The sequence below is a fragment of the Leiobunum rupestre genome, chromosome 7 (assembly GCF_980474605.1).
Source record: "Leiobunum rupestre chromosome 7, qqLeiRupe1.1.hap1, whole genome shotgun sequence".
Classification (NCBI taxonomy): domain Eukaryota; kingdom Metazoa; phylum Arthropoda; class Arachnida; order Opiliones; family Sclerosomatidae; genus Leiobunum; species Leiobunum rupestre.
The window spans coordinates 9,405,172-9,432,662 of record NC_143390.1 but is presented as its reverse complement, the minus strand read 5'-3'; the positions used below and the strand labels follow the sequence as shown (position 1 = coordinate 9,432,662).

The 27,491-nt window shown below is 37.5% G+C and overlaps 1 protein-coding gene across 1 annotated transcript; it reads left to right on the top strand.

Moving 5' to 3' along the window:
- Positions 1-20,213: 20,213 nt before the first annotated feature.
- Positions 20,214-21,749, top strand: LOC149934368 (innexin inx2-like). Its single transcript, XM_090153431.1, has 2 exons — positions 20,214-20,605; positions 20,945-21,749. The coding sequence occupies exons 1-2, from the start codon at positions 20,214-20,216 to the stop codon at positions 21,747-21,749; spliced, it is 1,197 nt and encodes a 398-aa protein (XP_090009557.1).
- Positions 21,750-27,491: the final 5,742 nt, after the last annotated feature.

Sequence of the window (27,491 nt, the reverse complement as noted above, 5' to 3'; positions counted from 1 at the left end):
AATTCGTAATTCAGACCGTCAATCCTCAAAAGTACGCTCCAATAAATAATTTTTTTGGTATTTCCGCTTTTAATATCCGACAGCGGTATCATTTTATCCAAGGGCACTTCGATAGACCCAGTTAATGCGAATTCCGCGCCGCGACAATTAAATTTTGATCTAAAAATTCGCAATTTTGACGTTATTCTCTGATTTGGCCGACCCAAAAAGTCTACTCTGGTTATAACGTTGACCGATTCGTGACGCGCTCCTTCAAAATATTTTGTAGAAAATTTATCTTCGTTAAAGAAAACGTCAATTTCCGAACTCCAATATTGTCTTCGATTCACGTACACGCCATTTATGATCCGATTGGCGTGGCGGATGGTAGACTGCTTGGCGATAATCGGTTCCTTAAACATGGCGTTGCCAGAATATTCGACTTCGTTCATATTTCCGAAAACTTTCATGTGAGGCGCCGTTTCAAATAGAGAATCCACCGTCGGCACGATAAAGCATTCATCGCGTTTGCTAGCTTTGACGTACACGTTGGGTCGCTGATGTATAGATTTTTCCGCCCATATTTCAACGTTTTCGCCCATAGATTTCGCCGGTCTCGTACCATTTGACCGTGCGGGTTCTGGGGCGCTGATAGTAGCTTGAAAACCTCTCATATACTCCAACGTGTATATTTTACCAACTGGTTCCATAGTACTTGTTTCGAATTATAAATCGGAGGGAGGGGGGGGGGGGGGGGGGGGCAGCTAGGGTTTTGGAAAAGCAGCTGATTTAATAAAACGAGTAGATCGTATAGAGTAGGGCGATATTGGTTCCGTAGTTACTCGGCGTAGTTATTGGCGCGATATGCCGTTGACGTGCCCGTTATATAGTATAGTATAGTATAGTATATAGTGAACCGCAATTACGATGGATTTAGGTTTTATAACTTTGTCCGTTATTTTAATATTACTATTATTGATAATTTGGACCATAAATAGAATTAAACGTACGAGCGATTTAGATTCTATATTCTCGGATTTACTAAAAACAAATCCGAATACTAAAGCGTTTTGCCTCGGACGCGATAATAAAAATTCCAATAAATTTAGAAACGTATATCTAAACGAGGAAGGTAAGGCGTATATCAAGTCGGAAACGTTTCCAATCGGGATCGATGGAAATTATAAAACTCAAGAAGAACACGGAACAATTATTGACCTAAGTGATGGTTTTAAAATAACGGGCCTAGATTTAGTGACATTTAACTGCCCAGCCGGTTTCGAAGGTCCAACGTGCGGATTAATACCTTTATGCGGTAAAAATGACGATCATAAATTAAAGGCGTTAACGCATACCCAATTTAACGCGCTCAACCTATTCAGAAATACTCCCTCGAATTCCACGGGATCGACTTCTTACGCCGGGGCGTTAGAGGAACCTACCCATCCGCGTATACGCGTACGTTGCTTAACGAGAGGCGAATACGAACTACAAACATGTCCGGACCACAAGCTGTTAGATAAGAATCTAACTTGCCAACCGTACGATATTTGCGAAGATAAATTGAGCGGATACAAACATAATTACCAAATTGACGATACGGTATTACGAGAAAACGAATTTTACATATGCGATAACAACAAAAGCGAAAAATCTACTTGCGCTAATAATACGGTTTTCAGTCAAGCAAGTAGCGGATGTATAACCAAATCGCCCTGTTTTAACAAACGCTCCGCGCAGTTAACCGTTGATAGTCATAATTATATTCAGTGCGCCAACGATGTTGGTACGCGAATTCATTGCGACGAAGGTATCGTGGAAAAAGATGGCGTATTATCGTGTAAAATTACAACGTGCAAACCTAGGACATTGTCTTTCGATAATGGGACGCTTAAGTATCAATACGGCGTTATAACGTGCGTCGATGATCAACCACGGCGAAAAGTGTGCGATAATAATTCGCGATCAAACACCCCAAAGACGTATAAATATAAATGGGCTGAAGAATTCCACTACACTATAAGCGACTGGCCGAAAGAAATTATGGTTAATAATAATTGCGTTCCCCCCACGGACGATATCATTAAAAACCCAATAATCCAATTAAAGTGGTCTGACGCAATGTCTGACGCGTATCCGTTTAATCTAAAAACCCGACAGTACGTATGCGACGCTTTTACCAAATACCGCTGGGACTATATCAAAGGCGTCACTGTCCCGGAGAATCTCGACTTGTTTATCGACTCGGGAGCGCCTTGCCAAACAAAAGGGTATACTGTCGACGAATTAAAATGGAGTCATTTTCGAATAAGAAAATTCCCCGATAATCCAAATTTAGCGCCAATCGTAATAGGCACCCCCGTCGATTCTTCCATCGATAACGCGAATATGTGGCCCGCGTACGACGAAGCTACGAAAACGTATTCAAATCAAAAATACGAATATCTATATAGCGAACGTAAAATGTTGTTAATAACTTTAATAGACAATACTCCGCCTTTGGGTTTCAACGCGAGAACAAACTCGGGCCCCTTAGAACTATTCGGATACCGAGAAATGCCGTACACGTTTTCCAATGATTATATGTGGTACGTTATATGTTCCGGCCAATTTCAACCGATAGAGTATTCCAGTAACTCTACATTCGAATTGCGCGTTTATGATTGTCCAAAAATATTAAAAACGGACGAAGATTCCATAACCTTCGTACTGTGGAATAATATTGAAAAGGGTGACGAAATTAAACTTACAAATACCTTGTCCTTGACGCGTGAAGGTGTTCAATTTGAAAATGAGTTTCAATCCGCTGGCTACGTACCAATAATTATAAAAAATGACGGTACGTCGGCATTTTTTAGGTATGGAAATATTAAAGTATCGATTACCGACTCTTTAACATTTAATATGCCATAGTTGTAAAGGAAAAAGAAAATCCCAATTAGTGGGGGGGGGAGAGCCACAAAAGCAGGGTCTCTTGTCCCGTATCTATATAAAAAAACCAGGGACGGGTAAATTGGCGCCCATCAGCAAGGCAGATTAGGCAAAATGCTTAGAGCCTACGAAAATTTTAGTAGACATTAGGGCTTACGATTCCATATAATGATAGGGCCAACGAAAGTCCGAAAAGTCGAGTAGACATTAGGGCTTACGATTCCATATAATAATAGGGCCAACGAAAGTCCGAAAAGTCGGTAAATGAGAGATTTTTGCCCAAGGCCTACGTAAAGGTTAAAACGGCCCCATACCCATCCCGGAGGGGGGGGGGGGGGTTTAGTTTGTGACTCTGACAAAGAGGAGTAGAAACAATTTAAAAAAAGCAATAAAGGATATTTCAACCAGACAATTTTCCGATAAACCGAATCTAGCGCCAATCCTTATAGGTATACTCCCGTTGTTGAGTCTAACAACGGTAATATATGTATGTGGCCTACCTATGATGAACGAATCTCGTTTCTCACCAATAACTGAGAACGCTATCAGATCACTCGCGAACGCATTCGTTTGAATATCTCGTCACGCGCATTTCTCGATGAGAACGTTCGTCTTCTCACTGTTGTTGTTTTTGGCTAAGTGCCAGGTTCATTCAAGAGAGAGAGAGATATATATATATATATACATATATATATATATATATTTATCGCGATCCTTTTGTTTAATATTAGAAAAATAAAACTTTCATTGAGACCCCGTTTTTAGCCGGAGTATGTGTTTGGATTTTTCACCCCCCCCCCCTATCCAATGATTCCTACGGGGGGGGGGGGAAGACGACGAACCTCGCTTCTTATTAATAAATGAGAAAAGAAGTCCAATTCGCATTTAGACCCCGTTTTTAGCGCAAGTTGGTATTTGGATTTTGCCCCCCCCCGTTCTCCATAGGTTTCTACGGGGGAAGGCACTAATCTCGTTTCTCACTAAAAAGTCAGAACGCTATCAGATCACTCGCGAACGCATTCGATTGAATATTTCCTCGCGCACATTTCTCTACGAGGACGTTCTCCTTCTCATGTATATTTACATGTATAAATATATATATATATATATATATATATATATATATATATAAAATAATATACATGTACATATACATAAGAAGTAGAACGTCCTCGTAGAGAAATGAGCGCGCCGAGATATTCAACCTAAATGCGTTCGCGAGTGATCTGAAAGCGTTCTCACTTCTTCCTTCGAAGCAAGGTTCGTTCCTTCCCCCGTAGGAAACCTATGGAGAGTGGGGGGATGAAATCCAACCACATACTCGGGCTGAAAACTGGGTCGAATTGCGAGTTTAACTTTTCTGATATTAAACGAAAGGAAATTCGAACTCTCATTTAGACCTTGTTTTTAGCACGAGTATATGTTTGGATTCTTCCCCCCCCCCCGATATCCATAGGTTCCTACGCCCCGTAAGAACCTATGGATATCGGGGGGGGGGGGGAACGAATCTCGTTTTTTACTAATAAATGAGAAAAGAAGTGCAACTCGCATTTAGACCCCGTTTTTAGCGCGAGTTGGTATTTGGATTTCGACCCCCTTTTCTCCATAGGTTTCTACGGGGGAAGGAACGAATCTCGATTCTGACTCAAAAGTGAGAACGCTATCAGATCACTCGCGAACGCATTCGATTGATTATCTCCGCGCGCACATTTCTCTACGAGGACGTTCTCCTTCTTATATATATGTACATATATATTATTTTATATATATATATGTATATATATATATATATATATATATATATATATATATATATATATATATGTTCATATACATGAGAAGGAGAACGTCCTCGTAGAGAAATGAGCGCACGGAGATATTCAACCTAAATACGTTCTCACTGTTGTTGTTTTTGGCTAAGTGCCAGGTTCATTCAAGAGAGAAAGAGAGAAAGAGAGAGAGAGAGAGAGAGAGATATATATATATATATATATATATATATATATATATATATATATAATGTATATTTATCTCGATCCTTTTGTTTAATATTAGAAAAATCAAACTTTCATTTAGACCCCGTTTTTAGCCGGAGTATGTGTTTGGATTTTTCACCCCCCCCCCCCTATCCAATGATTCCTACGGGGGGGGGGGAAGACGACGAACCTCGCTTCTTATTAATAAATGAGAAAAGAAGTCCAATTCGCATTTAGACCCCGTTTTTAGCGCAAGTTGGTATTTGGATTTTGCCCCCCCCCCCCGTTCTCCATAGGTTTCTACGGGGGAAGGCACTAATCTCGTTTCTCACTAAAAAGTCAGAACGCTATCAGATCACTCGCGAACGCATTCGATTGAATATTTCCTCGCGCACATTTCTCTACGAGGACGTTCTCCTTCTCATGTATATTTACATGTATAAATATATATATATATATATATATATATATATATATATATATATATATATATATATATATATATATATATATATATAAAATAATATACATGTACATATACATAAGAAGTAGAACGTACTCGTAGAGAAATGAGCGCGCCGAGATATTCAACCTAAATGCGTTCGCGAGTGATCTGAAAGCGTTCTCACTTCTTCCTTCGAAGCAAGGTTCGTTCCTTCCCCCGTAGGAAACCTATGGAGAGTGGGGGGATGAAATCCAACCACATACTCGGGCTGAAAACTGGGTCGAATTGCGAGTTTAACTTTTCTGATATTAAACGAAAGGAAATTCGAACTCTCATTTAGACCTTGTTTTTAGCACGAGTATATGTTTGGATTCTTCCCCCCCCCCCCGATATCCATAGGTTCCTACGCCCCGTAAGAACCTATGGATATCGGGGGGGGGGGGGGGGGAACGAATCTCGTTTTTTACTAATAAATGAGAAAAGAAGTGCAACTCGCATTTAGACCCCGTTTTTAGCGCGAGTTGGTATTTGGATTTCGACCCCCTTTTCTCCATAGGTTTCTACGGGGGAAGGAACGAATCTCGATTCTGACTCAAAAGTGAGAACGCTATCAGATCACTCGCGAACGCATTCGATTGATTATCTCCGCGCGCACATTTCTCTACGAGGACGTTCTCCTTCTTATATATATGTACATATATATTATTTTATATATATATATGTATATATATATATATATATATATATATATATATATATATATATATATATATGTTCATATACATGAGAAGGAGAACGTCCTCGTAGAGAAATGAGCGCACGGAGATATTCAACCTAAATACGTTCTCACTGTTGTTGTTTTTGGCTAAGTGCCAGGTTCATTCAAGAGAGAAAGAGAGAAAGAGAGAGAGAGAGAGAGAGAGATATATATATATATATATATATATATATATATATATATATATATATATATATAATGTATATTTATCTCGATCCTTTTGTTTAATATTAGAAAAATCAAACTTTCATTTAGACCCCGTTTTTAGCCGGAGTATGTGTTTGGATTTTTCACCCCCCCCCTATCCAATGATTCCTACGGGGGGGGGGGGGAAGACGACGAACCTCGCTTCTTATTAATAAATGAGAAAAGAAGTCCAATTCGCATTTAGACCCCGTTTTTAGCGCAAGTTGGTATTTGGATTTTGCCCCCCCCCCGTTCTCCATAGGTTTCTACGGGGGAAGGCACTAATCTCGTTTCTCACTAAAAAGTCAGAACGCTATCAGATCACTCGCGAACGCATTCGATTGAATATTTCCTCGCGCACATTTCTCTACGAGGACGTTCTCCTTCTCATGTATATTTACATGTATAAATATATATATATATATATATATATATATATATATATATATATATATATATATATATATATATATATATAAAATAATATACATGTACATATACATAAGAAGTAGAACGTCCTCGTAGAGAAATGAGCGCGCCGAGATATTCAACCTAAATGCGTTCGCGAGTGATCTGAAAGCGTTCTCACTTCTTCCTTCGAAGCAAGGTTCGTTCCTTCCCCCGTAGGAAACCTATGGAGAGTGGGGGGATGAAATCCAACCACATACTCGGGCTGAAAACTGGGTCGAATTGCGAGTTTAACTTTTCTGATATTAAACGAAAGGAAATTCGAACTCTCATTTAGACCTTGTTTTTAGCACGAGTATATGTTTGGATTCTCCCCCCCCCCCGATATCCATAGGTTCCTACGCCCCGTAAGAACCTATGGATATCGGGGGGGGGGGGACGAATCTCGTTTTTTACTAATAAATGAGAAAAGAAGTGCAACTCGCATTTAGACCCCGTTTTTAGCGCGAGTTGGTATTTGGATTTCGACCCCCTTTTCTCCATAGGTTTCTACGGGGGAAGGAACGAATCTCGATTCTGACTCAAAAGTGAGAACGCTATCAGATCACTCGCGAACGCATTCGATTGATTATCTCCGCGCGCACATTTCTCTACGAGGACGTTCTCCTTCTTATATATATGTACATATATATTATTTTATATATATATATGTATATATATATATATATATATATATATATATATATATATATATATATATGTTCATATACATGAGAAGGAGAACGTCCTCGTAGAGAAATGAGCGCACGGAGATATTCAACCTAAATACGTTCTCACTGTTGTTGTTTTTGGCTAAGTGCCAGGTTCATTCAAGAGAGAAAGAGAGAAAGAGAGAGAGAGAGAGAGAGAGAGAGAGAGAGAGAGAGAGAGAGAGAGATATATATATATATATATATATATATATATATATATATATATATATATATATATAATGTATATTTATCTCGATCCTTTTGTTTAATATTAGAAAAATCAAACTTTCATTTAGACCCCGTTTTTAGCCGGAGTATGTGTTTGGATTTTTCACCCCCCCCCGCTCTCCATAGGTTCCTACGGGGGAAGGAACGAATCTCGTTTCTCACCAATAACTGAGAACGCTATCAGATCAGTCGCGAACGCATCCCATTGAATATTTCCGTCCGAGCTTTTCTCGAGAAGAACGTTGGTCTTCTCACTGTTGTGGTTTTTGGCTAAGTGCCAGGTTCATATATATATATATATATATATATATATATATATATATATATATATATATATATACATGTACATATACATGAGAAGGAGAACGTCCTCGTAGAGAAATGAGCGCACGGAGATATTCAACCTAAATGCGTTCGCGAGTGATCTGAAAGCGTTCTCACTTCGTCCTTCGAAGCGAGGTTCGTTCCTTCCCCCGTAGGAAACCTATGGAGAGTGGGGGGATGAAATCCAACCACATACTCGGGCTGAAAACTGGGACGAATTGCGAGTTTAACTTTTCTGATATTAAACGAAAGGAAATTCGAACTCTCATTTAGACCTTGTTTTTAGCGCGAGTATATGTTTGGATTCCCCCCCCCCCCGATATCCATAGGTTCCTACGCCCCCCCCCCCCGTAGGCACCTATGGATAGCGGGGGGGAACTAATATCGTTTCTTCCTAATAAATAAGGAAAGTCCGAACTCGCATTTAGACCCCGTTTTTTGTGTATGTTTGGATTTCATGCCCCCAGCTCTCCATACGGGAGGGGGGGGGGGGGAGGCAGTGGCGTAGCGAAATGAGTACGTTGTGGGGGGGGGATTAAGTGGATTTTACAAATTAAAAAAAAACCAAAAGAAAAAAGTGTTTGTCAAGTCGTCTAAGTTTGGATTATTACGATAGATTTCAATTTAAATGTTTCATTAAAGTTATAACCGGTGGCGCCATCCGTTGCTAGCGGCGGGAATTATTTACTATACAATCGCATTAATAGTACTAATGTACCTTGAAAGTTATCGATGGCGCCACCCGTATAATGATAGAGTTGACGGCTGAGTGCGCCGACTCGAAATTTCAGAATTTGTTTCGTGAAACCACGACTTCCAAAAACGCGCCTATGTCATTCTAACGGTACTATTCTCCAATTCAATGGCGAAAACGGCTCGGCGTCTAGTTATAGTGATTGAATCATTTAAGTACATACTCTTTTAATATACGTAAAGCGAGATACACGAAGAATAATGAAAGAGATGGAACGATGCTACAGCAATTTAAAAATCCCATCAAACCCGCTTACTATTTTCTCGTCGTGGATTCCACTGTAATGAAAAAAAAAACAAAAATAGATTTATTTTATCCCGACGAATACTAGAGAGTTGTTTAACTGAACTGCTTTTAACAACTGGAATTATTTATACCCAAATATAACAAACAATTCAAACAGCTAATTACTGAAATATTAACGTAAGAACAACCGACCCTGTATCACACGTTATCTGTACCCAACGCAACTTTAGGAATATTTGCTTGTGAAATTTTCATTTTCCTAAAACATATCACTATAATATTTACGACTTACCTAATTTACCCCTAAGTAAAAAGAAAAATCTGTAACATCTTTTTACTTAATTATTTTCGAAGATATTAATGTTTCAGTCATTACGTAACTTGAATATCTTCCACACTTTCAAAGCAAAACCAAGTAAATAACGCGTCGCCTGCTACTGCTTCCGTTATCGTGTAGGCATTTGACGAAGGATTCGTCGAATTTGTCCGCGAACGCAAAATGGATGATCATTTATTTTACTGTAAAAGTGTTGATCTCCAAATAGATAATTATTTCTACAACGAACTTTCAATTTTACCCCCTCCCCCACTCTCCATAGGTTCCTACGGAGGGACGGAATGAAAATCGCTTCTTACTTATAAATGAGGAAAGTCCAACTCGCATTTAGACCCCGTTTTTAATTCGAGTTGATATTTGGATTTTGACCCCCCCCCCTCTCCATAGGTTCCTATGAGGGATGGAACGTAATTCTCTTCTTCCTAAAAAGTGGGAACGCTATCGGATCACTCGCGAACGCATTCGATTGAATATCTCCGCGCACATATTTCTCGACGAGAACGTTCTTCTATTACATATACATGTATATTAAATTGTATAATACTATATATAATATAAAATATAATATATATATCTCCGCGCGCACATTTCTTGACGAGAACGTTCCACATGTACATTTTATTAAATATATATAACGTTCTTCTTTTATATATATACATGTAAATGACATATATATAATTACCATGTATATATATAAGTGGAACGTTATCGTAAAGAAATGTGCGCGCGGAGATATTCAATCGAATGCGTTCGCGAGTGATCTGAAAGCGTTCTCACTTTTCCCTTCGAAGCGAGGTTCGTTCCTTCCCCCATAGGAAACTTATGGAGAGCGGGGGTAATGAAATCCAAACACATACTCGGGCTAAAAACTGGGTCGAATTGCGAGTTTAACTGTTCTGATATCAAACAATAGGAAATTCGAACTCTCATTTAGACACCGTTTTTAGCGCGAGTATATGTTTGAATTTACCCCCCCCCCCCGCTATCCAATGGTTCTTACGGGGGGGGGGGGGACGAACCTCGCTTCTTATTAATAAATGAGAAAAGAAGTCCAACTCGCATTTAGACCCCGTTTTTAGCGCGAGTTGCTATTTGGATTTTGACCCCCCCCCCCCCCGTTCTCCATAGGTTTCTACGGGGGAAGGCACTAATCTCGTTTCTCACTAAAAAGTGAGAACGCTATCAGATCACTCGCGAACGCATTCGATTGAATATCTCCGCGCACATATTTCTCGACGAGAACGTTCTTCTATTACATATACATGTATATTAAATTGTATAATACTATATATAATATAAAATATAATATATATATATATACTTGTATATCATATATATATACTTGTATATCATATATTTATATATATATATATATATATATATATATATATATATATATATACACTTGTATATCATATATATATACTTGTATATCATATATTTATATATATATATATATATATATATATATATATATATACTTGTATATCATATAACCTATGGAGAGCGGGGGGATGAAATCCAAACACGTACACGAGCTAAAAACGGGGTCCAATTGCGAGTTTGACTTTTCTAATATTAAACAAAAGGAACGAGATAAATATACGTATATTTTTTTATATTTCATATTATGATATACAAGTATATATAAAATATAATATATATATAATAGATAAGTCGAGCTAAAAAATAGAGACCCAATTGTAAAGTTGGGAGTTCGATATTATTAAAAACTTCAGGATAATTGTATGAATGTAGCGCTGGCCAAAACATTAACATAATTGCGTGGTTTAGGGATAAGATTAACGTTCTGGTTGAGAAATGCCCGCGCGAAAATATTAAACCAAAATGCGTTCGCGAGTGATCTGAAAGCGTTCTCACTTTTTAGTGAGAAGGGAGTTGCGTGCCTTCCCCCATAGGAAACCTATGGAGAGCGGGGGGGGGGATGAAATCCAAACACGCACTCGAGCTAAAAACGGGGTCTAAATTAAAGTTGGACTTTTCTAATATTAAACAAAAGGAACAATATATTATATATATATTTATATATATATGTATATATATATATATATATTATATTTATATTTATATTTATATATATTATGATATACATGTATATGTCCGTGGATAGTGAGAAGACGAACGGTCTCGTCGAGAAAATCCCGCGCGGAAATATTAAGCCTAAATGCGTTCGCGAGTGATCTGATAGCGTTCTCACTTTTTAGTGAGAAGGGAGTTTTGTGCCTTCCCCCCATAGGAAACCTATGGAGAGCGGGGGGATGAAATACAAACACGCACTCGAGCTAAAAACGGGGTCTAAATTAAAGTTCGACTTTTCTAATATTAAACAAAAGGAACAAAATATTATATATATATATATTTATATATATATATATATTATATTTATATATATATTATATTTATATATATTATGTTATACATGTATATGTCCGTGGATAGTGAGAAGACGAAAGATCTCGTCGAGAAAATCCCACGTGGAAATATTCAACCTAAATGCGTTCGCGAGTGATCTGATAGCGTCCTCACTTTTTAGTGAGAAGGGAGTTTCGTGCCTTCCCCCATAGGAAACCTATGGAGAGCGGGGGGATTGAAATCCAAACAGATACATGAGCTAAAAACGGGGTTCAAATAGGAGGTTGACTTTTTATAATATTAAACGACAGGAATTTCGGAGGATGTCTCAATGTGCCCCCCCCCCTCCCCCTTAGTAACCTATGGAGAGCTTGGGGGTGGATTAAACAGATAACTCGAGCTAATGTGAAAGTAATTTTAAAGCTACTTAGAAGATTTATCTCTCATATGTAGTAATATAATAACCCTATTTTTTATAAATGCATTATTTTTTTTTACTACCACTTTTAAAGGCATTGTAATAAAATATAAAGTGAATGGTAAAGACCAATTATGGTAAATGGCGATTATCTACCAGTTAAGTTGCGTTATACATTTAAATACAAAGAAGATATATATAATGAATTATCAAACATTATACCTTACTCATTTTCATTTTATTTTATTTTTCCAAAGGTTTTGGATTTCAGTTTCGGTCTTAACCGCATTCGTACCTAGTTTGTAACGACTGCGTTCGAACAAAAAAAAATTCATAAGACCCATGGCTTGTATAAATTCTTTTGGATAATCAATTTCGAAAGTGTAGTAATACGCTACTAACATTAGCAGTATATTGGTTCTCTCTATATATTGTTCTGTTATTGCCACGCTGTTTCCCAGTCCAACAATGGCCGCTTTTTTGGGAATGTTTGCGTGAAAACAAACAATGGCCATCACATGCCCTTGCATCAGGGAATTACGTTCCTCTTCAAAATTTTCAGGCTAAATTAAAGTTTAAATATTTATATATTTTTTTTAAACGGTATAAATTTCATATATTTGGAAATACAAGATCTGAGAAACAAGGTTCAAAATATTTTTGTTCAAATTATGTTAAAATTTAAAAAAAAAAACTCACCAAGACTTCTTTTACTATTGGTGTGGATTTAAGTCCTTTTGTGTTTGTAACTGCGACCTTTTTCTCAAATAGAGCCCACGCCTCAAAAGGTTTTCTTTCCAACTTATTTGCGCGGAAGGGATAAAAAAAAATGCCACGCTTAATATCTACAAATTAACTTTTAATGCATAATCATACCTTTGAAGTGATGTCAAACTTTGTGATTTCAACTACAACGTCCATAAATAATTCCAGCTTTTCGATCAAACTGTCATAACGCGTAATTCCTATGGTGAGTCGGAGTTCCACCAGAAACTACAGAAAAATGAAAAAATAAAATTACTTTGGGACTTTTTTTTAAATGCCAATTGATTGGAAACCGAGTTACATAGTATACTTACCGCTTTCGAATGGTTAAAACATGGGTAGTGTTTTAAAAATTCAATCATGTCCAGATTTTTCATAGATTTTAAGAAAACGGAACGATTGGGAAAAGTTTGTCGTAGTTTTGCTCTAATTGAACTCCAATCCACTTTTGGTTTCTGATATTCTTTTTTAAGTTGAGCAAGAGCATCTACATATTTTTCATCCGATATAATATCTCCTTTAAACTTGTTTCTATTGTTCCTATTTAAAAAAAACATACATTTTTTTAAAAATTTAAGCTCGTATTTTAGTGCAGAATCAAGTCCATTCTCAAGCTCAAATTCTTTTATACACCTGTTTTTAACGGCTCTCTTTTTAGAAAGTAATTCGACATTGTCTGTTGTTACGCTCATTCCAGAGACAACACTTGCTAATTTTAAAAAATCTTTTGGGTCTTTACTATTAGTGTGGTTTTTTCGTTTGCTTCTTTCCTTTCGGATTCTAACACTCACTGCAGTTGTAAATGTCGACTGATAATAATAATTAAAAAAATTAATGAAATATGCGAGTCAAAGATTTAAAAAAAACATGATAACCATTAATAATTTATATATAAAAAAAAGATTTACCCAAGCCTTATTTCCAGGAGCTTTAATGCACGGATATTTATCGGTCATTTTCATACCAATTTCTGCGTATCTACTTTGGCTACAAACATTTGAATTTTTTACATAATGAGCTGCACATTCACGAATAAAAGCACTCCAATAATCGTGCTTGACGTCGAGTATTCCAGTTTCCAAAGCGTTCGAAATTAAAGGCGAAAACTGTGGAAAACTAAAATCCTTTATACAAACCAAAAAAAAAAAAAGAAAAGAAAAAAAATTGGTTAAACAATAAATATTGTAATGTAATATTTATAATTATAACTACCCGAAGATAGACTCCAGACATTTGATAGATATTATACTTGCTGTAATTGGCTTAGACTAGCTTTTGTTAACTATGTTTAAACTACCTTAAAGTGATTATTGATATCTATATATGTGGATATGAGAACGAACGCGAAGTGAAAAACCTTATCTGTAAGTGTTTAGCATTAACGATCGTGGTAGGACTGCGTAAGAACGCTTTGACATCGTTTTCCCTTGCTTATACTGATCAAGCTCTTAAACCAGAAGATTACTTTTGTCCGGTTTAAGATCCGCCCGAGGTACACGGCAGATGATCTTTAAAAAAAACACACACACGTTTGATTGATGCATCAACCAACAGAAGCGTCAAGGAAAATAGCTATATATACTATGAGATCCTATATATCAAGAGACCTATAAGTTGAATGATTAAGCGGAGCGCTTCCTTGCTTACGACTATTAAAGGATTTTTTTTCTTCTAAATATGGCGCGGACTCTCAATAACTATTAAAACCGAACGTCGCTAGATTTGTTTTTGCCAGGCGCGATTTTTGAAATAACGCTAATCAGTAAAATCAAAACTAAAATCACGAATACAGTTATAAATATTGGTTTTAAAGCTCCCGATATAAAATTATTTACGCCGTGAAATAAATCTATGCCTGATTGTTTCGCGACATCAGCTACTGTATCTAAAATTGACGGATTAATTGAACATTGAAACGTGATATTATCGGCGTATAGCGAGGCGTCTATAAATGTTGTTGACGTGGGATTGTTACCAGGCGAGCACAAACGGCACGGAGGTACCACGCCGTTTTCAATATCCGGGTGCGTTAAACCGCAAACATCCAACGCTGGCTGGTCAGTCATCGCGTTTATAACTTTAGCGACGTCTTCGTATTTATTGTCGATGACGGCAGCTAATTTTGAATTTAATTCGCTTACAATAACTCCGGCTGCTTTAGCAACGACAATTTTACGCTGATCCGAATCGGGAAGAGTCGCGACTTTCATTAGCGTAAGAGTGACGTTATAATACGGTAACCCGGTCGGACACATTGTACCGCCGCTACCAATACACGAATAGGTTTGAACCTTACACGACGTTGTTTTATTGTTAATCGTTGTTAGCATAAAGCACCCTTTTCTTTCTTCGGTAGCTTTACTTAACCAATCCACAGCCACGTATACGACACCCAAAGTTAGACCGATAGTCGTTCCGGTTTTAAAATGGTTCAATAAGGTGTTTTCGATTTTCTTCACATCCGCTTTCCCCGTTTTGGATAATCTATCCATATTTTCAACCGTCGTATCTAAATACGGTCTGGCCCTTTTATACGCCGCGGCCAGATCAGTCACGTCTTTAAACGCCTTTTCTGGCGTATCGGCCACTATTCGTTTAAACGCCATATCATCGGCCGAAGTGACTGGAATTTTTTGTTTCGATATTTTGACAATAGCCCGCAAATCACCTTCGCGTAATACTTTATTAATTCGGCCAACAGTCTCGTCTCCCACACGCAGAAAGCCATGTTTAGATTTCGTAACTGGCAAACTTTTAATCGCGTCTTCGACGGACTTAATTCCAATATTTACGCCCTTCAAAAGGTTTCTAGCTTCCGTTACCGTAGCTTTATTTAAACCCGACAAGCCTTTTAATTCTCGTAGGAAAGTTTTAAACCCTGGCGCCGCGGCGTAATTTGTCGTTTTTTTTACTGCCGGAATCGACTTTTTCGCTCGTAGCATCTTTTAATTTGGTTAAAATTAAAATAAGCGTTACCAAAACAAAGAATAAAGCGAGTAGCATCGATACCGCCGTTTTTTTTATTTGTTTTAGCCTCGGAAATATTTCATTTCCACAATAAAATAAATAGTAAAGTAAAGAAAAACACAAAAGATATCAGCGTACTATATTGGATATTTTTATTATAATAAAAGAAAGACAACCTTCGAGATACGCAAAAAATTATAATAAAAAGAAGGGAACAAAAAAAAGCACAATTCTAAAGTATAACTAATTATTGGTTGTGCAATAAATGGCGTTGAATCTGGATTATTTTTGGATATTCTAGATAGCTGTCGTATAGCAAATTGTTACTTAATGACTGGTATATAGCGTGTCTTTCAATCGGTGTTTGGGGCTTCCGAGGAATTAGAAATTTCGATTGGAGATCCCGTTATTGTAAAAACCGCAGCTTTTTCTTCTTCAATTAATTTTTCGTAATCGTCGAGTTGTTGGTTCAACGCGCCGCTTTGATCCTGGTTAATAACGTCCATTTTGATAATCGAATCGTCAGGTATATCGGCAATTTCGGCATCCAAACAATAAACTTTATCGATATAGCTGCGAATATTTAAAGTGTTGGAATCGGTCCCGACGCAACCAAAACTACTTATGACGGCCATGTTGAATCCCGAGTCAAATTTGGTTTTTTGATCAATTTTTGATATAACTTTAGAAGATAGATTTTCCAAAGTCATTTGTAGCTTGATACCCAATCCAAAAGTATCGATCTCGGTACGATATCCCGTCATTAACGAGAGCAGTTTTCCAACATCATCCAAATGCTCTATATTTGTAAACACGAAATCCTTATTTATTCTTGATCTTAGAATTACGGTAACTGGCCGAGTAAATACGCCTTTTACGCCGGTATAGTCCATTTTTTCATTTTGCTTTACATATTTACTCACGGTACCGGCAGAAACGTTACAAAACATCAACGCAAACTCGGAAGGTACGCAATATTTGGTAAGTTTTCCCACTTTGAATAAACCTTCGTGTTCTCGATAAAATGTCAGCTTCAATAACGGATGAACGGTTGTAATTTTCCCTTGTTTGGCTTTTTCGGACGGATCACTCGCCGCCAATCGTTCCTTACGTTGACGTCTCAGTACGTTGAAATTAATCTTATTGCCAGCTTTAGGTAAATTCAAAGTTGACGAATTGAAAATACGTTTCAACTCGCCTTCGGAATAAAACACCTGGACGGCCAAACAGAATACCGTATACACCTCGAGACTTGGGTATTTGGCGTACAATTCCGCGTATTTTTGACGATACATCGAGCACAGCAAGTTGAGCGTATACGCCGGATTCATGAAGCACGGACTCTTCATATATAACGTATATAGGTAATCTTCGTCATCAATCAAATTCATAGAAGCGAGAACATCAAAATCGTCTCTCATAGATTGACTTATCAAATCGCCAATACACTCGTCTTTCGATTTTATATCGACCAGGTTTACGCATTGCCTCCTGTTACTCGGCGAGTTTCCAAAGCTCATACCGCTATTCTGCATGAAATTTGTTAGAAAAGCGCTGTTTATCAAGTTAGCTTGCGACATGACTTGTTGCGGCTGCATTTTCTGATTAGGTTGTTGCTGCATCGTTTGATCTGGTTGATGCGTCGCGTTCGAGGGTTGTTGCTGGAATTGTTGAATATTCGGCATTATGGGCATTGGCGTCGCCGCTTGTATCATTTGGGTTTGATTCTGCGGTAAACTCTGATCCATCGCGATGATTGGATTTAAAAAAAAACTAAAATAAAAAATTGGCGCGACGTAAATATTATATTAAAAACGAAAACGGCAATTTTAAGACGTGATTGGATCGGTTGCTCTTGGTTCAAAACGTTCCGTCGTTACGAATAAATGATATTCCACTGTACGGTATTTATATAGTAATTCTGAATATTATAACGCGTTGAAAAAAAAAGCCTCCGTTGTAGGAAACGGAAAGTTTAAACGGTAATACGTATATATAATTAACATATGGCTTCACCGAAACTTACAGATCGCGAGAGCGCGTCAAAACCGTCATTATTCGATGTTTCGCCGTTAATCGACGTGGTCAATGTTTCTATGGCGCAGTTTAAGCTCATCGATATAAAAATGGTTGTTGAGCGGTTTCAGCCTATACTCGACGAATTTTGCGCTTTAACCGAATCGATACGTGATGGCAAACCAAAATATAACACGCTATTTAAACGATTTGTTAAATTTCTTTGTGACGTATACGATTTAAAAGTAAACCCGATGTACGTGAGACTAAACGCTTACGATCCGGGGACTTGGGGTCCATTGTACTGGTCATTCATGCATTCGTCTTCGATTTTATTAACACACGCGTTTGTAAACCGTAAGACTGACGATCTTTTAGATTTCCCATCATTGGTTTATAATATCGATTCCATATTGCCATGCTCTTTATGCGTATCGCATTATGCCGCGATAAAACGCAACGTCGAAATAAAAGAGTGCGTAAGAAATATTTCTTTCGGATTTGTCATGTCGGGATTGCAAGCGTTTCATAATATAGTTACTGGAAATGTCGATAGAACCCAGGAGTACGCGAATCGACCCAGCAGGCCAACATTCACCGTTGTTGATTTTGCTCAAACGTATAATTGCATCGAAATGATAGACGCGTCGTTGAAAAAGTCCGATACCTACGTACGAAACGTTTTAGATTGGCAGTCGGATACGCACTCGATTTTAACTACGCTATTGGCCGTTTCGACTCAAAACACATACGTACGCGCTTCGTCTCTAATAAAACGAGTGTTATATGACGATGAAAGCGCAAAATCTCCACCAATATATACCGAAGAAGAATTGAAATTTGAACGAATGACCAAAGACGAAGTGCTAGAGCAAATAGCGCACGCCGTATTGCTGAATTTGGGCGGTAACGCTACGGCAGTTAAAGAGAATTTAAACCTCTTTAATGTCTCAATTTTCAAATTCTATTCTCGTTTTCCAGAAGTCGTCAAGGCGTTATTGAATAACGCGAACAATGTCGAAAACGGTAAAGACGAATCAAAGCCGGATGAAAGGAAAGTGTTATCCGTTTTAAGTGAAATTCATAAAAATATGAAAGCAAATTCTACATTATTACAACCATCTATAGAAATTACACAGCCGAACCAAGATTTGCGCCAGAAACCGGCCTCATCCCTCCCCCAATCCCTTTAACGATTAAGCTTGTGACACATAATTCAATTTCGTTTGAAAAGAACAACCGTCGTCGTCGTTATTAACAACGAGTTAATAACATTTAAAAAAATACCAGTGGCGTATGTTAAACAATATGGTTGTCGTCCACTCCACTCTACATACTTTAAAAGTCTTCAGATTCAAATAATAAGATTTTCATTTCTTTTTCTAAAGTCTCTCCAAGCCCTCCCCTCCGCCATCCATTTAATGAAATGAAAACAATCTGTAATATATGATATAATATATTTTACATCATAAACTGAATAATACATTATACATAATACATAAAAATATTTATTGATTTTATATCTGTGTCAATATAGTCAAATTCTAAATTGAACTGCTTGGCAAATATTCCAAAGCGTGGCTTAACTTAAATTTACTTCAAACTACGGTATACGCTAAGTACCCCCCCCCCCCCCCCCGAAAGCGAAGATCTCTCTCTCTCGCTCTCTCGTAACGAACCTTTTAAAAAACTGAACGAACGTATATTAAAATCGTTTCAAACATATAATTTATTGAAAATTAAGCCTAATTCGTTTTTTTTTAAATTGTTTTCCCCCACGGAGAGTAGACCACCGAGTATCCCGGGAGCTAGGAAATTGTTTCTCTCTCGAAAAGAAGCTAGCAAAAATTCTTTGAAACTCGTAATTCCCGGAAAAATAGCGCTGGTGGGTTTTTCGGCGCTTTGGTTGTTTCGTTGGGGCGGGTTTTCGGCGGCAAGGTTTTCAGTACATAGCTCGTTTCGGTGGTACTGTGGAAGAAGGGTCGGTGATTGCGACAAAACTCTATCAAGTATAGCTGGTAAGATTTTTATTTTACGCATAAACTGAAACTCCGCTCCTTAAACGCAATCCTCTCTATTTTTCAATTTAGGTTTGAAAGCGAGCCATTTAATTTGTCACTTACGGAAAACCTCTATTTACGCCACCGTCGTAACGAATTTCCATCACGCAGTAATATTTCCCGAAAAGCTAAACCACCCTCCCCCGTCTCCAAAAACAAAACACACACACACACACAAGCCGCATTTATACGCTTGGTATCCACCTTTGGAACTATAACCTTCAGTCAACAACCAATATACTTGTTGAGTAAAGAATTTGAAGTATCAAGATGATGATGATTCCGGCCTTTCAGGGCACGTTAAAGTCCGCCTTGAAAATACCAACGTATGTCATCGACAACTCCATCTTTCGGCTACATTATCGAGTGACGGCTTTCTTTCTGCTCGTTTCGGCGTTGTTGGTGACGGCGACCCAATACTTTGGTGATCCCATCGACTGCGTGGTCCATAAGAAAAATGCCGAAAAAGTCATCGACGCTTTCTGTTGGACACATTCCACCTACAGTCTGGTGCGCGCTTTCGATAAGGAGGTCGGAGTGGATGGCGTAGTCTACCCCGGAATTGACAAAGCGTCGAAGAAAGACCCTTTGAAACACCATTCGTACTACCAATGGGTGTGGGTCATACTGTTCATCCAATCAGGGATGTTCTACTTGCCAAGGTGAATTGTTAGAATTAAGTAGAATCAGAAATCTATATCTAATCTCTTACGTGTAGACTCTTACCGTGTTTTTGGTAAAATCGTGTATGATTTCTTTGATTGATGAAAATGCGCGAAAGGTAGGTATTAAATTAAACCGAATTAGGTTTAATTTGATCCGAGATAACTTGAGCTAAAACGAATAGACTTACGACGAATTGAACTAGATCGAGCCAATATAATGAAGGAGGTAAATTAGTAGTTTAATTATCTAAATTTAATTGAACTAAATAAAATTGAAGGGGAATGAATCGGGCTTGGCTATAGCAAAATAAAAAAAACGATATGATTTGATTTCAGGTATTTGTGGAAGGTTTGGGAAGGCGGGAGAATTAAATTTCTGTCCGAGGGACTGTCCTTCAGTGGCCTCGGAGGAGACGACACAACCCCAAAGAAGAAGATTATTGTCGACTATTTGACGCATCATGGCGAGCTACATCGATTTTTCATTGCCAAATACATCATTTGCGAAATTGCCAATTTCGTAAACGTCATAGTGCAGATTTACTTGGTGGATGCCTTCTTGGGTGGAGAATTTAGGGAATTCGGTACCAAAGTAATCAAATTCGCGTTGGCAGGAGATTCGCCCCACAGAACGGACCCGATGATTAAAGTGTTCCCTAGAATGACCAAATGCCAGTTCTACATCTCTGGTCCCAGTGGGGACATCGAGCCTGTGGATTCGTTTTGCATTTTGCCCCTGAACATTATCAACGAAAAGGTTTTCATCTTCGCCTGCTTTTGGTTCATCATTTTAGCGACAATAAGCGCGCTAGCATTGGCGTACCGCCTCGCCACGTTGGTCAGTCCCGCCATGCGCACCTACTGCCTCAAAGCCCAGTGCTCGCTGGCGGACGACGATTGTTTGCAAGCAGTCAGCAAGTACTTGCAAGCTGGAGACTGGTTCTTGCTGTATCTGTTGAGCAAGAACGTAGAGCCACTCTTTATGAGGGACATCCTCGTGGAAATCCGAGAGAGACTTTATGATACGCAGAGGAACAAGCACGCCATTAAAATGGAGAAATTGAACGCGGATGAAAATAAATCAATTTTGAACGATTTTCTCATCAATGACTCAATAGAAACTTTAAAAATAAATAAATAATAGACACTGTATGAAGTCAAAATTACGACCAGAAAATGTATAAAAAGAATTTAAAATTATGACAAAATTTAAACTTCCTTTGTCCAAGTTCAGTTATATTTTACTATTAATTAATTAAATAATTATCTAATTAATTCATAAGTAATCTTGTAATAAAAACCTTATTGAGAATAATTTATGAATTCACCAATAAGACTTCCGGCAGAAACATATCTTCCACTGGAAACACGTAAAAATTAATGTTTTAAATAAACAAAATTTATTTTTTTGGTATTATCAAAACAGATCTTGAATTTAATTAAGTTTTAAAATAACCTAGTGCGTTTTTGGGAATTTCGTATTTTCCCGCGCGCGTAGACCGAGAGAGAGACTACATCCCCCCCCCCCCCCCCCCCGAGGGCGAGAAAAAATCTAACTCTCGAAATGAAGCTCCGATATGTTTTTCCCCACAGTGTGGCTATTACAATGATTTAATCGGTTAGATCTAAAATGTGGCGCTTCTAATACCGACGAAATGCAGAAATGGCTTTTCAGAACCTTGATACTGTTTCATTCTAAATTCGAAAGGCTGGATTTTAACGCTTCCATTAATTTTCGGAAAGTTGTGAATAAATGTGGATTTAGCGACTCCGAATGCCCGAACCGGATTAAATATGATCGATAATTTAAAAATTACGAACTGCTGATGCTTTTATACAGTATGAATGATGGCGTCGACGTTTCGAAGCACAAATTCTTCGAAAGCGACATCTTTAAAGCGTACCTCAAAGAAACAAGATGGCATATTAGTATGGTTGAAACGATTTGTTTGTTAAATTTCAACATGCTAATAAAACACGATCGAGATAAAATGCATCTCGATAGATTAATAACGTATGCGAACAAGTGGTTAACGAAATAGCCCTCGATCCTACAAAAAAAACAAAGCAAAGATACAAAAATAATAAGAATGAGCTCGTATTGTACCCCCCCCCCAAAAAAAAATTTTTGCAGTGTATTACTTATTTTGTTTCGATATATTAAAGAAAAATATTTCAAAAATGTATTTTATTTTATTTTATTTTATTTATCGTGTACATAAATATATATATATATATATATATATATATGTATATATATATTATATAACTACACCCGCTATATTACAGTATAATGATCGATAGCGTCGTTTAATCGGTCGTTGGAGCTGATTAGTTTCAAGTTTAAATCGTTTAGGTTTTGCAATCTAATTGTTAAACTTTGCATTTTCCGTTCCAACTCGAGAAGTAGCTGTTTCGTTTTTCGCTGTTTATTTTGAAACACCATAAATGCTTTTGAATAGTCGCATACTGTCTTTTGGCGTTGGAATAGAATTTCATTATTTACCGAGTTTATCTTTTCTCGTATTGGAGTAAAGATGTAATCGTGAACGTAAATTGAAAATGATCGCTTATATTTTATTTCCGACGAATCTATTAATAGCTGTATACCACTTTCGTGAGTAAATATTGTTGCTGGATTAATTGTTCGGTTTTTGACTCGTTCTGATACGTTCAAGTTTGCCGCTGTTCTAATCCAATGTCTCGGAATGGTTTGGATTATCGCTGAAGTTGAGTCGCGATATTGTAATATTTGAGCGAATGGTAGGGCTTCGTACAGTATCGTGTTAGATTTATGATCGGCATACGTATGCAATCGTAATTCGCCTAGAGGCGGTTTAAAAGTTTGACAATATATTTTCGCCATGGTATTTTCGATTTGATGTTTTTTTTTTACAATTTACAAAGTATACACGAGTAGTTTCCAAGATTCTGGTTAATATTATACGAATAAATGATAGTTGAATAAAAATAAATATAATAAAAAATAACACATCGAGATGTTGGTTACGGTGTTACGACGCGTTTGAAGCTTACTATAAAACTTTGCTGTTTCTTTCACGATTCAATTTTACGAAAGGATTTTCTCGAATATCCGTTTTCCTATATAGGACAAAAAAAACCTTATTAGACTAAAATGTTCATACTTAATAACTTTGATGGTTTCGAGATGTCATCACGAGTGCTGAAATCTGCGTATTTTTTATATTTACCGAATAATTAATAAGAGGAGTAATTAAAAACACATTTGGTTGTTATAAATTGGTCTGTAGACGCGATCTTGTTGTTCACTCGATGGTTCTATAATGGCGTTTAACACTATATAGTGGCTGTAGCGACGCTATTCGGTTTAGTTACAGTACCGCCTAGAACAAAGTTCACTAAACGAGCGCTCGCTTAAAGCGGCGCTTATGGGGGGGGGGGGGAGACATGAGCTAGGGCTGCTGCCAGGCCCCCGCTTGGCTTTAAGCGAGCGCTCGCTTAGTGAACCTAGGAGCAACAAACACAACACCCCACACAAGGAGAACGCAACCCGTCAAAAGTCGTGGATTTTCTTGCTTACATTTTTCATTGGCTAAACGCTTAAGCGCCTGCTGCCGTCGGATGGGGAAAATTCGGAAATTGTCTTCCCCCCCCCCCGCCCGTAAAACGTTCAGCGTAAAGGCTCGTGACGCTCGTCCAATGAAATTCGTACACAACCCTTCGTTAGCGTGTTTAAAGGCTGGCTGCGTTCTCCTTGTGTTTGTTGCTCCTAGAGTGAACTTTGTTCTAAGCGGTACTGTATATCCATTTTTTGCGGTAGTGGGAGTTCGTATTGGGTGATATTTAGGAGTATAAAAGATCCGACCTTCGCGAGTGTAGAAACATAAATGATTCCGTATATCGTTCGTGAACCATCACCGCGTGTTAGAAATGACTTCTTATCCCATCGGGTCGCAATGTTTAGATATGTTTTTACCGATAATTTCCACTCCGACTATATTGAGTCCGTATAATTCGATGGATCGAGCTTGGACCGCGGCGGTCGAAACGCACTACGAGCTCAATGATCACCATCCCGAACATTGGGCTAAATATATGACGTACGGCGCTTCTATCGAATGTTTAGTAGATTTGTTGGTATCCGCGACGAGAATATGCGATAACTTTTCATCGGCTTTCGACGAAATGCAGAAATGGCTTTTCAGAACCCCGATACTATTTCATACGAAATTCGAAAAGCTGGATTTTAACGCTTGGATTAATTTTCGGAAAGTTGTGAATAAATGTGGATTTAGCGACGTCGAATGCTCGAAACGGATTAAATATGATCGAAAATTTAAAAATTACGAACTGCTGATACTTTTATACAGTATTAACAATGGCGTCGACGTTTCGAAGCACAAATTCTTCGAAAGCGCCATCTTTAAAGCGTACCTCAAAGAGACAAGATGGCATATTAGTATGGTTGAAACGATCTGTTTGTTAAATTTCAACTTACTTATAAAACACGATCGAGATAAAATGCATCTCGATAGTGTAATAACGTACGCGAACAAGTGGTTAACAAAATAGCCCTCGCCCCTACAAAAAAAAACAAAGCGAAGATACAAAAAATAATAAGAATAAACTCGTATCGCACCCCCCCCCCCCCCTCTCCCCAAAACAATATTGCAGTGTAATGCTTATTTTGTATCGATATATTAAAGAAAAATATTTCAAAAATGTATTTTATTTTATTTTATTTTATTTATCGTGTACATAAATATATATATATATATATATATATATATATATATATATATATATATATATTTTATATAACTACACCCGCTATATTACAGTATAATGATCGATAGCGTCGTTTAATCGGTCGTTGGAGCTGATTAGTTTCAAGTTTAAATCGTTTAGGTTTTGCAATCTAATTGTTAAACTTTGCATTTTCCGTTCCAACTCGAGAAGTAGCTGTTTCGTTTTTCGCTGTTTATTTTGAAACACCATAAATGCTTTTGAATAGTCGCATACTGTCTTTTGGCGTTGGAATAGAATTTCATTATTTACCGAGTTTGTCTTTTCTCGTATTGGAGTAAAGATGTAATCGTGAACGTAAATTGAAAATGATCGCTTATATTTTATTTCCGACGAATCTATTAATAGCTGTATACCACTTTCGTGAGTAAATATTGTTGCTGGATTAATTGTTCGGTTTTTGACTCGTTCTGATACGTTCAAGTTTGCCGCTGTTCTAATCCAATGTCTCGGAATGGTTTGGATTATCGCTGAAGTTGAGTCGCGATATTGTAATATTTGAGCGAATGGTAGGGCTTCGTACAGTATCGTGTTAGATTTATGATCGGCATACGTATGCAATCGTAATTCGCCTAGAGGCGGTTTAAAAGTTTGACAATATATTATCGCCATGGTATTTTCGATTTGATGGTTTTTTTTTTAATATTTACAAAGTAATCACGATTAGTTTAAAAAATTCTGGTTAATATTATACGAATAAATGCTAGTTAAATAAAAATAACACATCGAGCTGTTGGTTACGGTGTTACGACGCGTTTGAAGCTTACTATAAAACTTTGCTGTTTCCTTCACGATTCAATTTTACGGGAGGATTTTCTCGAATATCCGTTTTCCTATATAGGACCAAAAAAAAACTTTATTAGACCAATATTTTCTGACTTAATAACTTATAAAAAAATACGCAGATTTCAGCACTCGTGATGACATCTCGTAACCATCCATTTACCGAATAATTAAAAACACATTTGGTTGTTATAAATTGGTCTATAGACGCGATCTTGTTGTTCGCTTGATGGTTCTATAATTGCGTTTAACACTATGGCTGTAGCGACGCTATTCGGTTTAGTTATATCCAATTTAAGCATCGTTGATTTTTTAGTCATAGTAAAGTGGTACGAACGATTGGATGAATGAGATGACAATGAAACGTTAGCAATGTTGACCGTATGAATTTCATCGATATCGTTATCAATCAAACCCGGCGTAGCGTAATAAAACAATATTTTATGAAGTTTAGGTAACGAGTTATAATACTTAATCTTTTTGTTTTCGTCTTCCACTATAACGTACGTCGTGGGCTCGTCTAACCAACTACCGACCCTACAGTGGCTATCGTATACTTCTAAACCAACGCCACATGCGATTGCGTTTTTAAGTTCTCCAAAATTGATGCCTGGATTTGAGCTAGCGACATTAACAGCGAAAGAATGAACCTCGCTCATTAAAACTTTCCCGCTTGAATCCAAGAACAACGGAATATTTAGATTCGAATCGGACAAGACGTAAGTTACGATTTTATTCCAGGCATTATTATCTCCGTCTATAAAATTGGCTGGCTTATATATAAGCCCAAACAATCGAGCGTGCCCATTACATAGTAAATCGAATACGGGGTCTCGACACGCGCTTACTTGTTTAAAAATACATTTTATCTCTTTTGGTGGATTTTTCACTTGGTTCGTGCAACTAAACAGTGACATTGTCGCCTTGTTGAATAGTTTGCAGTTATTTGGTATAATAGTATAAACTAACTATACTATATTTTAGATAGAAATTACAAAAAAAAAGTTCGCTGCGACCGCCGATATATGATGGGGATAAAAAATGGATCGACCGTTTTGGCATATTTCAAACGAGGACTCTACAAAAACAAGCCTAAGAATTATAACGTTTATGTTGATGGCGAGTTGATGAGATATAAAGGAATGATTGACGAAAATCTGACCAAGCATAACGCCGAAGAAGCTATCGCCAGTACATCGTACGACTACATGCGAAATATGATTTCCACGATCGAATTGTATTTGGGTCGACGTGCCGAAAAAGTCTTAGTTTATATGGATGGAACCAGAGTCGCGAACAAAGTTACCGATCG